The sequence below is a fragment of the Eptatretus burgeri genome, chromosome 6, assembly GCF_056783735.1.
Source record: "Eptatretus burgeri isolate ZD-2024b chromosome 6, Ebu_testis_v1, whole genome shotgun sequence".
Classification (NCBI taxonomy): domain Eukaryota; kingdom Metazoa; phylum Chordata; class Myxini; order Myxiniformes; family Myxinidae; genus Eptatretus; species Eptatretus burgeri.
This window is the reverse complement of record NC_140966.1, coordinates 33,050,101-33,065,716: the sequence shown is the minus strand read 5'-3', so window position 1 is coordinate 33,065,716 and position 15,616 is coordinate 33,050,101. Positions and strand designations below refer to the sequence as shown.

General features: G+C 39.0%; 1 protein-coding gene across 2 annotated transcripts in view; it reads right to left on the bottom strand.

Moving 5' to 3' along the window:
- Window positions 1-15,616, bottom strand: part of LOC147024514 (beta-1,4-N-acetylgalactosaminyltransferase 3-like) — a 352,417-nt gene that overhangs the window by 214,240 nt on the left and 122,561 nt on the right. For both annotated transcript variants that reach the window (XR_015059072.1, XM_085884517.1), the window contains exon 3: window positions 14,109-14,204. Coding sequence is in view for 1 of the 2 variants with exons in the window: in XM_085884517.1 (XP_085740643.1) it covers window positions 14,109-14,204 (96 nt within the window). In the remaining variant the exon portion in view is untranslated. The remainder of the gene's footprint in view (window positions 1-14,108; window positions 14,205-15,616) is intronic.

Sequence of the window (15,616 nt, the reverse complement as noted above, 5' to 3'; positions counted from 1 at the left end):
TCCCCTTCTGCATACTCAACGGTGATGTCTGCTTTGACCATATCCTCTGCAAGGAGGTTGATGAGGGCCTGCTTGTTTGATGTGTTGGCAAGGAAAGCTTTCTTACTCATGGTTAGACGCATATCTGCAGAAACTGAGACTGAAGCACCAATGTCGCTCCAAAGCACCACTAACAAAGCACCAATGGGTGTTGAGGGTGGGATCTCGGTGGGGTTTGCATTGAGATTTAGGGTAGAATTAGCATTAGGCCAAAAAAAAAAATGTTGCATTGGCGTAACGGGTCACTGAAAAATTTTTTTTTCCTAATAAATCCCTCCCAAAATCTCCCCCGGCTCGAGTACCACCCTTTTTGTCGGCGGGTTCTGTCCGAAACACTTCCGGGTTTTTGCGATCGCGATCGCAATCAACAAGATACTTGAAAACGATAGCAAAACAACAAAAATAGCAATAAAATAGGGTCGGCAAAATTTTTCGATAGCAAAAAAACAAAAAAAAAACGTAGGGTCGGCGGAATTTTTAAGGTCGGGCGGGTTACGCCAATGCAACATTTTTTTTTTGGCCTTAGAGAGGAGATTAACAACGTGCATGATGGCAAAATGCTATATGACGTCCATGATGTCTTAATGTTACATTTCGTCACATAACGTCATAATAACCCGTTTTTTATACGGGTCTCATCCCCAACACTTTGGCCAGAAACCCGTATTTTGATGGGTCTCGGGCCGAATTAGTTAACTAATGTGATCTATAGCTGATGATGCCACACAGCGATTTCCCGGGTTAATACGCGTCATTTGGTGAGCTTTGAGATCAAATTTTGATTAAATTTTACAATGACCTTGACCTTATATTAACACATAATCGTGACCTCTAAAGGTTCCCAAAATTTCACTGAATGAACGGGAGTCCTCAAATTAGTTAAAAATGACACCTTAAAAGTGTTTCTATGTTGTTACTTTCCAAAATTAGGTCCATTTTAAGTTTTGCACCAGAACAATGTCGGCAATCTTGGATTTGAGGTCAAAATGAGGTTTCCCATGGGCGGATTCGAGTGGGGTGTTTTTTGTGATGAGACATACCACCATTGAAGACATTTCAGGTGAAAAAGCTTTGATAACATTTTTGTCCAACCTCTATGGATCATCATCCGTTCGTTGCTGTGCCTACAGCCCCGGGCTTGTCTTGGAGTTCTATGTTAAAAATGACAAAACAAAATCTGGAATTGATCAGTGATATAGATATGCTTTTAATGATAGAGAAGGCTAAAAGAGGAGGAATATCTCAAGTAAGTTCCAAGAGATATGCTAAGGCAAATAACAAATATCTTCCTGATTATAATGAGAATGAGGACAACTCTTACCTGATGTATTATGATGCTAACAATTTGTATGGGTGGGCTATGTCTCAATCTTTACCTTATGGAAAACTTAAATGGGTTAAAGAAAAACATGATGAAAAAGTTTTACTTGACCTTGTTATCTCCTCTCAAAGAGAATTGGATGAAGCTGAAGTTGGATATTATTTTGAGGTTGATTTAAAATATCCAGAAGAACTTCATAACAAACATAAAGACCTACCTTATGCCCCAGATAAAGAAAGTCCAAGAAAATAATCGTTAAGTGATTACCAACAGTAATATATATATATATATATATATATATATATATATATATATATATATATATATATATATATATATATATATATATATATATATATATATCGTTGAAAGTGTGTCTGTCTGTGTGTGTTTCTCTGTGACCTATGCACGCGAAAAGTACTGGACTGGTCCTCACCAAACTTCACATGCTAACAGAACATGTACCCGGGAGTGTCCCGATGTAAAATAATTGTACTTCCGACTTCGGGTTTCCGAATTATGACGTCATCACCTGATTTTGTAACGTTAATTTTTCAAGTTCAGTCGATTGACATGGGGCCAACGCCATTTGCAATAGAATGAAAAAATAATGCTACAGTCAATTGAAGACAATGACTTCCGACTTCCCGGTTTCCGAATTATGACATGCATTCGACACACTTTTCGTAACGTTAATTTTTCAAGTTCAGCCGATTGACATGGGGCCAATGCCATTTGCAATAGAATGAAAAAATAGTGCTACAGTTGATTCCAAATTCCCGTTTCCGAATTATGACTTATGCATTCGACACACTTATCATCGGCCCTATTCACATCAACAAACGCCTCTTTTAATGCATGATTAACACAAGTCATATTTTATTGTACATACAGGTAGTCGTCGACTTACGACGGAAGAACCTCCACTTTCTCACTTACTGGCATTTTCAAACTATGCGAAATTGATGACTTTGCTCGAACTCTACTGTATGCTCAGGTGCGAACGTATTTCACTTGGAACTCGAGTCAGAAACGTTGGAACAGGAGGAAGCAAGGTTCAGAAGTTCCAGGATATCCCGGTATTTACAAATCTGACGCATTGGGTCGAGTGTACACAGTACATGCCAATAATTTTGAGTGTTTCTGCATCCGCCTCCTCCTGCATGTGAAACGAGGTCCAGTGAGTTTCATAGACCTGAGAACAGTGGACAGGCAAATTTGCAGCACATTCCGTGAGGCTTGCAATCTCCTCGGACTCCTAGAAGACGATGCCCATTGGAACGCCACGCTTGAAGAGGCAACTGTTTCTCAATCCCCATCGACCATGAGGTACCTATTTGCTATTATGATAACTACGTGTGAGATGTCAGATCCCAAGAGCCTATGGGACATTCACAAAGAGGCCCTGTCTGAGGATGTAAAAAAGAGTCCAAAGAGAACATCCCCAAGAGGACATCCAGTACACACCAGATATATTCAATGAGGCTCTGCTATACATTGAAGATTTGGTATTATACATGAGTGGGAAAGACTTAACTAAGTGGGGACTTCCCTCTTCTAATAGGTCTGAAAGCGCAACCATCACAAGAGAATGGTTCCGTGAAACAAACTACAACACAGATACTCTCGCAAAGTTTGTTACTGACAATGAGCTGCTTCTGATACAGGATCAGAGTAATGCATATCAACTGATTTCTGAAGCGGTTCAAGAGGGAAGTGGTGTGATATTTTTCTTGGATGCCCCGGGTGGTACTGGCAAAACATTTGTCCTCAACCTTTTGCTTGCTAAGATGAGGAGCCAGAAAAAGATCGCATTAGCCGTTGCTTCATCCGGTATAGCCACAACACTACTTTCAGGTGGCCGCACAGCGCATTCTGCTTTCAAATTGCCTCTCGACTTCGCTACAATAGAATATCCGGTTTGTGGCATTGGCAAACAAACTGAAGCAGCAAAAGTGCTGAAGAATTGCAACCTCATAGTTTGGGATGAAGGTACGATGTCGCCTAAGGATGCATTCGAAGCATTAGATAGAATTATGCGAGATGAAAGAGTAGACATGCCCACAGGTGGAGTTACGCTGGTTATTTCTGGCGATTTCAGACAAACTTTACCTGTAGTACCCCGTGGCACTCCAGCTGATGAAATGAAAGCCAGTATAAAATCTTCACACCTCTGGACATTCGTACAAACTATCCATCTAACAACAAATATGAGGGTCAAATTGTATGGTGATTTAGATGCTGGCAATTTTGCACAATTACTTCTCAAACTTGGAAATGGTGAAATCCCGAACACAAATGATGTAATATCTATTCCCGATGACTGTGGTACAATAGTTTCATCTATGAAAGAATTAGAGGTTTATGTGTATCCCAATTTAGCGACTAATTACAAAAACATACAGTGGCTCTGTGAAAGAACAATCCTGGCTCCACTTAATGAAACAGTCCGTGTAATAAACCATCAGTTATTACAAGTAGTTCCAGGTGAACAACATAGTCACAAGTCTATTGACACCACACTGGATATTGAGCAAGCCATACATTATCCCACAGAATTTCTAAACTCATTGGAATTACCAGGATTGCCTCCGTACAATCTGTCGTTAAAAGTTGGATGCCCTATTATGTTATTACGTAATCTCGATGCACCAAAACTTTGCAACGGAACTAAACTGATTGTGAAAAGACTATTACCACATGTAATTGAGGCCACTATCATGACAGGATGTGCGAAAGGAGAAGATGTATTCATTCCGCGAATTCCACTCATTCCATCAAATTCAACGATTGAATTTAAGAGACTACAATTTCCTGTATGCCTGTGCTTTGCGATGTCTATCAATAAGGCACAAGGACAGTCATTGAAAGGAGCAGGGCTGGAATTATCCACTCCTTGCTTTTCCCATGGTCAGCTATATGTGGGATGCTCCAGAGTGGGATCATCGGAGACTTTATACATATTGGCCCCAGAGGGGAAGACATCAAATATTGTTAATCTTCGAGCACTCCACTAAAATTATTGAGCGACTTCAGTTATTTCATAAACGGGAATAGGATGTCCGATGAAGGAAATACATATGTTGCTGGTGAAAAATAAAAATGGTGGTGGGAAATAAAACAAATGGTGGTGGTGGTTTGTATATATACATATTACAGATATAAATAGAATGGTGATTGCGTATGTGTATAATATTTTCTAATTAAATGGTTATGGGCTATGTAGATATTTTATAGAATGGTTATGGGCGTAGGTACATTGTAACTTCGTATACATAATATAACATAATTTTTTTTATCAAGATAACAGATGTAAATAAATCAAATACATTGGGCCAGGCTGGGTTATGCCCGACGTATAAATTAAGTCGCAAATGATGACATGAAACCAGCCTCACATTGTTGAGGCATTATGGTTTTTTATCTGATGCGGCAATAAATCTTAACATTTTTGAACTCGAGTCTTCTGCATATAAAACATGGCGGGGAAAATACAATATTATAGTGGTGATGAAAAAATAATAATAATGGTGGCAGCCTCTACAATTTTACAATTAACTGTGACATATACTCCTTCAGACCCGCCGTCATCCACGGGATTCCTGTGCGGAGCACGGGTATCCCTGCTAGTTTAATATTGTGACGTCCACGGGACTTGAACAGTCCCGCCAACGTAGAATGAGCCGAAACGATGGAGGTGATTTATTTGTTTATAACCCAAACATGGCGGTTCTAATCGCTCTACCGCAAACGGGACGAGGAAGGTGGCACGAGTCACTTTTCACTGAGTTGATGATGTTTATTCGTTTTTATTATTACCAGAAATAACAAGACTCGGCAAGAAGAGGGATCCGGGGCGATTCGACGGGATGGTGTGGGATTGGGCGTGGGGAAAAACACAGACAATTCCAATGAATATACAGTTCTCAATCCCTCTAAGGCGCCAAGCACACGCACACACACACACACACACACACACACACACACACACACACACACACAAAACGTAGCTATCTCTGGTGGTCAGGCTGGACCATCGTGTGGACGCAACTGTCCCTGGATCGGCGCTGGACGAGCCGGCCTTGCTCTCGCCAGGGGGGGGCAGGAGAAACCGCGGTGCTGTCGACCTCCTGGTCTTGGCCCAAGTCCGCCCACAGCCGCCAGGGAACCAGCTCCCGCGCCAAGCCGCGAGCAGGAGAGGGAGGCAGGTCCGCCCGCTGCCCGACCCCATACTCCGAGTCAGCAGAACCCCAGAGCCAACCGAGGCGAGGCACGAGGCTCGGCAAGGCTCCCAGACACGATCAAGAGCACGATCGACTCAGCACAGCAACCAGGACGCTCTCTGCCGCCACAGCTTCCACACCAAAAAAACACGATCGTTCTGGTTGTAATCTTCTTCTTCTTCTTTTTCGACCCCGAACAGAACATTTTTATCCTTCGTCCTCGTCACTCCCAATCGAGCCGTTTATTGGCCCACCGCCATCGCTTTCCGCCAATCGTGATCACGGGGCGGAGCCATCCGCTGCACTGTCCTGTGACGTCACGGCCAGTCTTCAGAGAATACCAAAAGGGGTTTACGCAGACACACTTACCCTATCCCGTGTCCCTATCTAATTACATGACATTTATCATTTCCCCCTTGAAGAAATGAACATTTACTAGACAACTTATCACCACTGAATTGCTACTTATTACATCGAGATCCTGGTAAACTCGAACAGCATGGCATACCTAATTAAACATCCTAATTACCCTTTGAATGCATACCCCCCCCCCCCTCAAACGTAACAATATAAAAGGTAAATCTCCAGAAAAACGACTTACAACATTAAATTATAAAGAAAGTTATGTTTTATATCAAAGGAACTTGAGACAATATTTATCTGCTGGATTGAGAGTGAGGAAAATTAATCGAATTTTGAAATTTAAACAAAGTCATTGGTTAAAGAAATATATTGATTTTTATACAAAAAGGAGAACAGAAGCAAAAACAGATTTTGAGAAGGACTTTTATAAATTAATGAATAATGCTGTATTTGGAAAGACTATGGAAAATGTTAGGAATCGACAAAACATAAGACTTTCTACATCTTGGAAACAGGCTTCAAAGTTAATTAATAGACCAAGTTTTGAATGAGCGGAGATGTTTTCGGAGAACTTTTGTGCTATTCATTTGAAAAAAAAAAGAGAGTATTGAAATGGATAAACCGATTTATATAGGAACATCAATTCTTGACTTGTCAAAGTCGTTAATGTATGACTATTACTATAATAATTTAAATTAAATTATAAGGATAATGTGTCATTGTTATATATGGATACAGATAGTTTTATATTTGAAATTAAGACAAGTGATGTATATGAAGATATGATCGATAATATTGATATGTGTGATACAAGTAATTATAAGTCTGATAGTATGTTGTTTTCATTAAAGAATAAGAAGGTTATTGTTAAGTTTTAGGATGAGTTGGGTGGAAAGGTCATGAGTGAATTTGTGGGTTTGAGATCAAAGTCTTATGCTTTTACGTATATTGATAATAATAATAACATTGAAAGATGTGGTAAGAAGCTAAAGGGAATAAAGAAAAATATAATGAAGGAAACAATAAACTTTTAACATTTTTTCAACTGTTTAACCTTAAAGAAGGAAGAGTACAGAAAATTCAATACAATAAGAAGTTATAAACATCAATTATATAAAGATAAATAAGAAAGCATTAGGAGTTTTTGATGATAAAAGATATATTTTAGAGAATGGAATCAAGAGTATCCCTTATGGTTATAAGTATAAGTGTTAAGGGGAATCTTTTTACTGATTTATAAATGATAGAACTAAGCAATAACCAAACCAAAGAGTGGAGATGTAATCAGCCTTGGTATTTAAATGGGAAACATAACGAATGTGAGAAATATCAAATAAGTCTTATTGAAGCAATAACCGGGTAAAAGTAAATAAAACAAATAAGCGGATAAATTTAATTACAAATAAGTTGGAGGATGTCAAGAAAAAAATTAATATCCTTGAATGGACTGAAAACTTTGATGGTTATCAATTGAACAATGGAAAAACAATTTACTACAATCTCAAAATGATATGTGGATCAGGAGGTGCACAAACAAGAGCATTGAGAGAAGTTTATCATTTTATTTCTGCTCAATAGACACATAAACCAAGAACTAAGTTCTAAAATAATATTTGTGAATATACTCGATGGTGATGAATGCAATCAGAAAATTAATTTATTATCTCGAATAGAACATGGACAAATATTTATTGGATCGCTCTTTGAGTGGAGTGAAAATATAAAAGGAAATCAGTAAGTCTCAATGTAACATGTGCTCAATGGGGTGGAGATCAGTATCCTATTTTGACCTCATGAGCCTTGTGTCAGAGAGTCCGGGGGGGGGGGGTGGGGGAGAAAATCATTCTCCTCTTTTTACCTGATGGGTCTTGAGTCAGAAAGGTTTCCCCATTCATTTGTATGGGAGAGGGAGGAATCAGTCTCCTGTTTTGGGCTTTTTCGGGGTTGATTCAGAGAGTTTTCCATCTTTTCCCTATTCATTTGCATGGATGCCTCAGAAGCCCCATTTATCCTCTAATGGTACCGAGTGAGTGTATCGGGATTCCTTCTTACCTATAACAAGTTTTTATCTGTATTAATTTCTCTTTTGTGTTCTTTCTGTTGTTCTACCATTGCATATTACCGAGTTTTGATCGCTCATATCAAAGGCAATTATTGAATGAAAATTTTTGTCCACAATATACCAGAAAAATGATCCATTTTAATGAATTTCGCCATTTTTGGAAGACCCCCCAGACGAAACCAGATGCAGCAGCCTTCAGAACTCTCTGTAATGCGTTCACAATACAAATGATAACAAGTCTAGGCAGTTTGGTGCGTGTGCACATTTCAGAACAGTGGATATTGACGTCCAAACTTGGTTCTCAGACACGTCAAACTGAACAATTTTAACGAATTTCGCCATTTTTGGAAGACCCCCCCCCCCAAGAAGAAACTAGATGAAGCAGCCTTCAAAACTCTCTGTAATGTGTTCACAATGGAGATGACAACTACTCCAGGCAGTTTGGAGTATGTGCGCATTTCAGATCATTAGATATCGACTTCCAAAGTTGGTTCCCAGACACTTCAAACCGACACATTTTAACGAAATCGCCATGTTTGGAAGATCCCCTAGAAGAAACTAGGTGCAGCAGTTTGGAGAACTTTGGAATACGTTCACTATACCAATGATAACGTGTTCTGAAAATCTTAGGCATGAGTGATGTCAATGTCTGTGGATATTGGCAGCTGAATTTTCCTTCAGACACCAAAATGACCATTTGGGCTCGAATTACCTGAATTTCGGATGGCTAGAAAAAAAAACTGAAGGAATCTCCGTGGAGAACTTTGGCCCCCCATTTTATAAGGTTAATAGCTATCAGAATCCGCAAAAACCAAGTGTCCCCCCGATCAGTGGAACGAAACTCATGTTCTTACCCCTTTTCCAGTTATGGCTAATGGCGTAATTGAGTTTCGATATGTCAAACCTTCCCAAGCTACAACTACGAGGTCTGTAATGGAGCCTCTTTCCTGTCCTCCTTCCTTTAATATGAAGTAGTTGGTGATCAGTGTTGCACTCAGCTCATCGTTTTACAGAAGCATCTCGACACCCTTTGAGGTATTTTTGCCAAATAATAGCATAATCAATGCAATGCAACCGTTTGGATTTGAAATTTTTCAAGCTTTGTTTGTGGAGGTCTTTTTTCTAAAACCAGGTGTTGCAAACAGTCGCTTTCATGAAAAGAGAGGAATGAGAGTCGCTCTTTCCCTGCATCATTGGCTTCTTCCCACCCATAAGGTCCACAAACACGTTCCCATTGGTCATCTTAATCAGTTCTGGATCGAAAAATGTCATTAAAGTCACCAAATATAACATATGGCTCACTTACTGATATCATGTCCAAAGCCTGCTGGAGGTCACCAAAGATCCAATTCCTCTCTTCCCTGATCGAGTTAGTGAAAAGTAGGATATCACATGGAGGTGATTAGAGCTCCTCTTGTCACCAAGTGTAGCACCAATCAGGCTTGAACTCCAGGCCTTCCATTGTTGTCCTACTGATTTCCAAATTGCTATGGTTTGGTCAGTGAGTACGATGGCAACAGCCTCTCTTCTCTGTCTTTGCTGCCCAACATCTGGTACGGGCCTGCTCGCTGTCAGTGATATACTCTCCTTCCTGGCAGACAGCATTGCCAAACCACTTGGTCTCTTGTAGAGTGGCAAGTTACACTTGGTATCTGTTCAGCTCTGTGATAGTTAGGTCCACTGGGTGATCTTCTGCTTTAATGGCTTCAGTGCCTGTCCTGTCAGGCTCTACGGGTCCTTCAAGGTCATATTCCAGGAACTCATATACCATACAAAAAAAATATCGTTCTTGTCTTTGTTCTATGTGCAAATAATCGCTCCCTTTAAAAAAAAGAAAAACACAACACTATCTCTTACAACATTAATCAGCCAAGATACGAAGTATTATAATAAGGGAAGAAGATGATGTTGAGAAACCAGAATAAATTCTTCAAATTTTCTGCCATACTTGTGTATGTATTAAAACAATGACCTATCGATTGGGGTCAAAAAAACCAAACTACCTTGTAGCATTTTTACCTCTGCCACCGAAGGTGAAGGCAATTATGTTTTCAACCCCTCTCTGTCTGTATGTTTGTCTGTTTGTGTGTAGGATATCTCAAAAAGTTGTGGACAGGTTGGGTGTGTGACAAGGAGGAAGTGATTAGATTTTCGTGAAGATGTGGATCCAGATCCAGCTACTATAATTTTTAAGTGATTCTTCACCATTGAGAGATCGGGCCAAAAACGATATATAGCACGATATCTCAAAAAATTGTGGACGGATTCGGAAGAAACTTGGTGGACATGTTGGATGTGTGACAAGAAATAATTAATTCAATTTTGGTGATTATCCGGATCTGGATCTGGATGCAAGAAGTATTTAACTTTTAAAGTGATTCTTCAGCATTGTGAGATAGTGCCAAAAACGATAAATAGCATCATATTTCAAAAATGTATTGGGCCCGATATGTTCTCGTGGATCAGGCATTGCGTGGCGGAGGTATGTGCTCTATCGAGTGCCCTTCCAGTAAGAAATGTTCTTGCCATTCCAGCAGTGAAAAAAAAAAGTTATCTAAACCCAAAATAAAGTGAAAGAAAATGTGTAAACAGAAAAAAATTATTGTAAAGAGGAAAACTAAATTAATATATCAAAAATTGTTATTATTAACTAAATCTAATAATTTAAACTTTTCATGGGACATCATTTTTAGCTCACCTGTTCGAAGAACAGAGCTATAGCGATACCACCGGGATGAGCGTGAGCGTGAAAATGTTAAAAAATTTTGGTGCAAGTTATTTTTTCCTTTCTAATGTTTTTATCTACCACACTATTTTTTTTATACTCCCAATATATATATATATATATATATATATATATATATATATATATATATATATATATATATATATATATATATATATATATATATATATATATATATCTCGAGGTGTATTACGCGTCCTCCGTCCGTCCGTTCCTGTCCGCACTCTAACTTCCAAAGTTTTAAACTTTCACATTTGGTACATAGGTACAGATTGTGGAGACAGTGTGTCGCGACATACGTTCGTCATCTAAGGTGGTTGTCATGGCAACCAGGATGCTGTTTTCCATCCGTTCCTGTCCACACTCTAACTCCCAAAGTTTTCAACTTTCACGTTTCATATTTGGTATGTAGGTACAGATTGTGGAGACGGTGTGTCGCGACATACGTTCGTCATCTAAAGTGGTTGTCATGGCAATCAGGATGCTGTTTTCCATCCGTTCCTGTCCGCACTCGAACTCCCAACACTACATATTACTTTTTTCTTTTCGATGCATTTCACATGGCAAGGCAAGTCGCATAAAATTCGGACCATTGAGTGCACCGTTATACAAGCAGCATCCCCTATTTTTTTTTAAAAAAAATTAGGAATTTAAACACACACAAGCCACACTGGTTTATAAGCCGCAAATGTTGCACAAAAAAACCAAGCGCAAAACCATCCGAAAATTAGCCACAAAAAGCGATCAATCTTGCTTTGAATCTGATCTGAACAGTAGGAAGACCCCGACCATCCATGCCATTGGCATTTCCTACCTCTGAAAGCCTTTGTTGACTTTTTGCAGCGAGAAAGTTCGCCCCTCTGTGAGTTTTGAATTCCTCGTGTGGACCTCTTGTTTATATATCTATTAACCTATTGAAGCCTAAATGGACACCTTGTTTGTTGTTATGCTAACTGCATATTACTGCAGCACTTCCTTTCTGGGTTTGCAACCCTGTGAGCAATGTTTACTCGTTGAAATGTTGGATTGAAACGTTTTTATGCTGAAGTACACAACTTAATTGAAGAAAAAGATTTGCTCATAAAGCTTTCTTAAACAAGGCGTAAATGGTGGGGTTTTTATTTTTAATAAGTTTCTGTGACGAAGTCGTTAGAGGCATTACATTTTTGTGGTGTCCGTCCGTCAATGCGTCTGTGAATGGTTTTTAGCTCGCCTGTTCGAAGAACAGAGAGCTATAGCGATACCCCCTGCGTGAGCGTCAGCGTGAAAATGTTAAAGTTTTTGGTGGAAGTTATTTTTTCCTTTCTAATGTTTTTATCTACCACACTATTTTTTATACGCCCGATATATATATATATATATATATATATATATATATATATATATATATATATATATATATATATATATATATATATATATATATATATATATATATTGGGGCGTATAAAGTGATACCTGTCGTCCGTCCGTCCGTTCCTGTCCGCACTCGAACTCCCAAAGTTTTCAACTTTCACGTTTCATATTTGGAACATAGGTACAGACTGTGGAGACGGTGTGTCTTGACATATGGTCATCATCTAAAGTGGTTGCCATGGAAACCAGGATGCTGTTTTCCATGTCGTAGCACAATTCTGTATATACCTTCTTGTTCGGGCATATATTGTGCTCACTTGCACTCTTGTTACTGATTACAATATACAAATACATATATTGCTTTAAAATTATTTGGATTAGACTTCACTGCAATGCTTTATAAAAAAATATTAATCATTAGACTCGTCTTTTAAAAACGATAAATGTATAAACAGGCGAGCATTGGGTGGCTTTGACACCAACTCTGGTTTAAATGCACCATTAAGTAGTAAATAGGTACCTAGTAATTTACTTGGTGATAGGAATGTCTTTCTATTTGAGGTCATTGCATGACTGTGAAAAGCAAGTGATCGTCTCAGAAAAGGCAGACATGTCTGTCTGTAAGGAAATTACTGCATTGTTCAATGATTATATTTAATGCTTATTGGTGCATTTTTTTCTTCATTTGTAAAGACAAAATCAAAAATTCATTAAATATCACATTGAATAATTTGCAGTTTTTGAAATTTTCTTTTAATCTCCATTATGTTTATACATGAGTCGTAGTGTGCAAATTACATTGGGACTGCAAATTGAAAATAGGTCAAAGAGCAATGCTAAGGGAGAGGGTTTGGAGGAGTGGTGGAGTTGGTCATTCAGGCTCACACGATAAAGTGAGATGTGCAGTCGAGTATCAAAAGTCTGCAAATGTTGTGTACATAATATGTAAATGATCACTTATAGAAAGGTGGAGAATAAAGAAAAAAAAATTTGTTGATTTTAACAAAAAAATGACAAGGTAAAGTCACTTAAAAGGTAGTTTTTTAGCAGAAGTTAAACAGATCATCAATTAGAAGTAGCTTCTTCGTTAAAGGCCCAGTCACACCTTGACGTTTTAGCCAGCTTATGCCAATTTTTGGAAAATTTGGGTAAAACGCTGGTACACGTCGAATACGTTATGGGTAAGTTTTGATAACATTGAGAGCACGCTGAAAAACGCTGAAAAACACTGCCATACGTCGTAGTATGCTGGCTTTAAACGTTGTACTTTTCGGTTGTCCTCAAATTTTCCATGTTTGAAATTTAAAGACTTATGCCAGTGTATGACTCACATGTTCCGCATAACGCTGGCCATAAGTTGTAGCCACGTTACGCAATTGTTGACACACGTTACTTGTAAGTTACTCATAAGTCGAAACACGTCGCGGTAATGTTTAGCGTACCCGAAACTTATTTCTAACCTATGAGTAACGTGTTGTAGGCACGTTACGCGATCGTTGACACACGTTACTTATAAGGTACTCATAAGTCAAAACACGTCAAGATAATGGTTAGTGTCAGTGTTCCAGACTCCCTGGGGTTTTTTTTTTCTTCTTCTTCTTCGGTATGAAGGTGATGTGTGCAGTGTGCTATGCATAAGTTAGACTATCTTTGGGCATAGGTTGGGAAGGCCGACAACAGGCTCAGCATTTGTTGGTATAAGTTAGCTATAACACAACGAAACGTTCTGTGTCCGTTACTAATATGTTATGCATACGACCAACTCGTTATGAATACGTCCGAATCTTTAAAAAAAAAAACCATCAAAAGTTCAACGTAAGCCAGCGTTTTACATACATTTTAATACGTTGCTATTGCTGGCTAAAACGTCAAGGTGTGACTGGGCCTTAAGGTGAAAGAGTTGACACAGCACCCAGTAAACACCCAGAGCTGACAGAATAAGCAAACCTTGCGTTGGTACCTCACAGACAATGCTTGAAATACTTGCAGACAGCTTACATGTGGATATTGAGGGAAATGCAAATTCTTGCGGAGGTGCTGTACTGTCGCTCCACACCAATCCTCAAACACATGAAGGTTTATTTTTCCTTGCCACTGTCCACACACAGAAGGCACATACTTAAGAACAAGGTTCTCGCTTCAGTTTTAACAATTTGCACACTTTTCTCAACTAAATACACCAAGAATTATGTCAATAATTTTTTTTAATCCACATTTTGCATAACATTTGGCTATTTTGGGAATTGTACACGTTTATGATCCACCCTGAGCTGATGTATACGAGTACAGTAAGTACACTACATTTACCAAAAATAAAATTTTCATGTCCAATTTGTCTCTTCTTTATACACATTGCCTATATAAAGTGTACACCCCCTTTCAAATTTTTCACCATTTGTTGCCTTATAGCCAGGAATTAAATTCCATTAAATCAGACTTTTTCCACCTTTATTTACACATTGGAACCCACAACTTCCAATTGAAAAACAAATTCTACACATTTCAGAACATTAATTAAAAATACAAAACTAGAATATCTTGGTTGGATAAGTGTCCAACCCCTTTCTAATAGCAATTGTAAATTAGCTCAGGTGCAACCAATCACCATCAAAATCACACATCAAGTTAATTGGCCTCCACCTGTCTCAAATTGTCATGATTCTAATTATTTCAGAATAAAATCAGCTGTTCATGTAGGTTTCTTCTGCTGGGTGGTGCATTTCACAGCAAAGACCAAAGACTCAACCATGAACCCCAAGGAGCTTTGAAAGGACAAAATTGTGGAAAGGCACAGATCAGGGGATGGGTATAAAAATATTTCAAAGGCCTTGAAAATCATTTGGAGCATAGTCAAGATGATCATTAAGAAGTGGAAAGCGTATTGTACCACCAAGGCACTGCTGAGATCAGGCAGTCCCTCTAGACTGGATGACAAAAGCAAGGAGGAGACTCAGAGAGGCCTCGAAGAGGCCAATGGCAACTGTGAAAGAGCTACAGGAGTTTATAGCAAAGACTGGTCACTGTGTGCATGTGACAACAATATCCCAAACACTCCACAATTCTAGTCTGTACAGAAGGGTGGCAAGACGGAAGCCATTATACTCGAAAAAGCACACCTTGAGCCCCTTTTTAGGGATGCAAAAACTGCCCTGGAGATTCTGAAGCTATGTGGCAAAAAGTTTTGTGGTCTGACGAAACAAAGAAGGAACTTTTTGGTCTAAATGCAAAATGTTACTTTTAGCGCAAACCCATAACAGCACATCACCCAAAGAACAACATCCGTACTGTGAAGCATGGTGGTGGCAGCATCATATTATGGGGATGTTTCTCATCAGCAGGGACTGGGGCATTTGTCAGGATGGAGGAAAAATGGATGGAGCAAAGTACTGAAAAATCATGTCAGAAAACCTGCTGCCCTCTGCAAGAAAGTTGAAATTGGGATGGAAGTTCACCTTTCAGCATGACTACGACTCAAAGCATACAGACAAAGCTGCACTGCAGTGGCA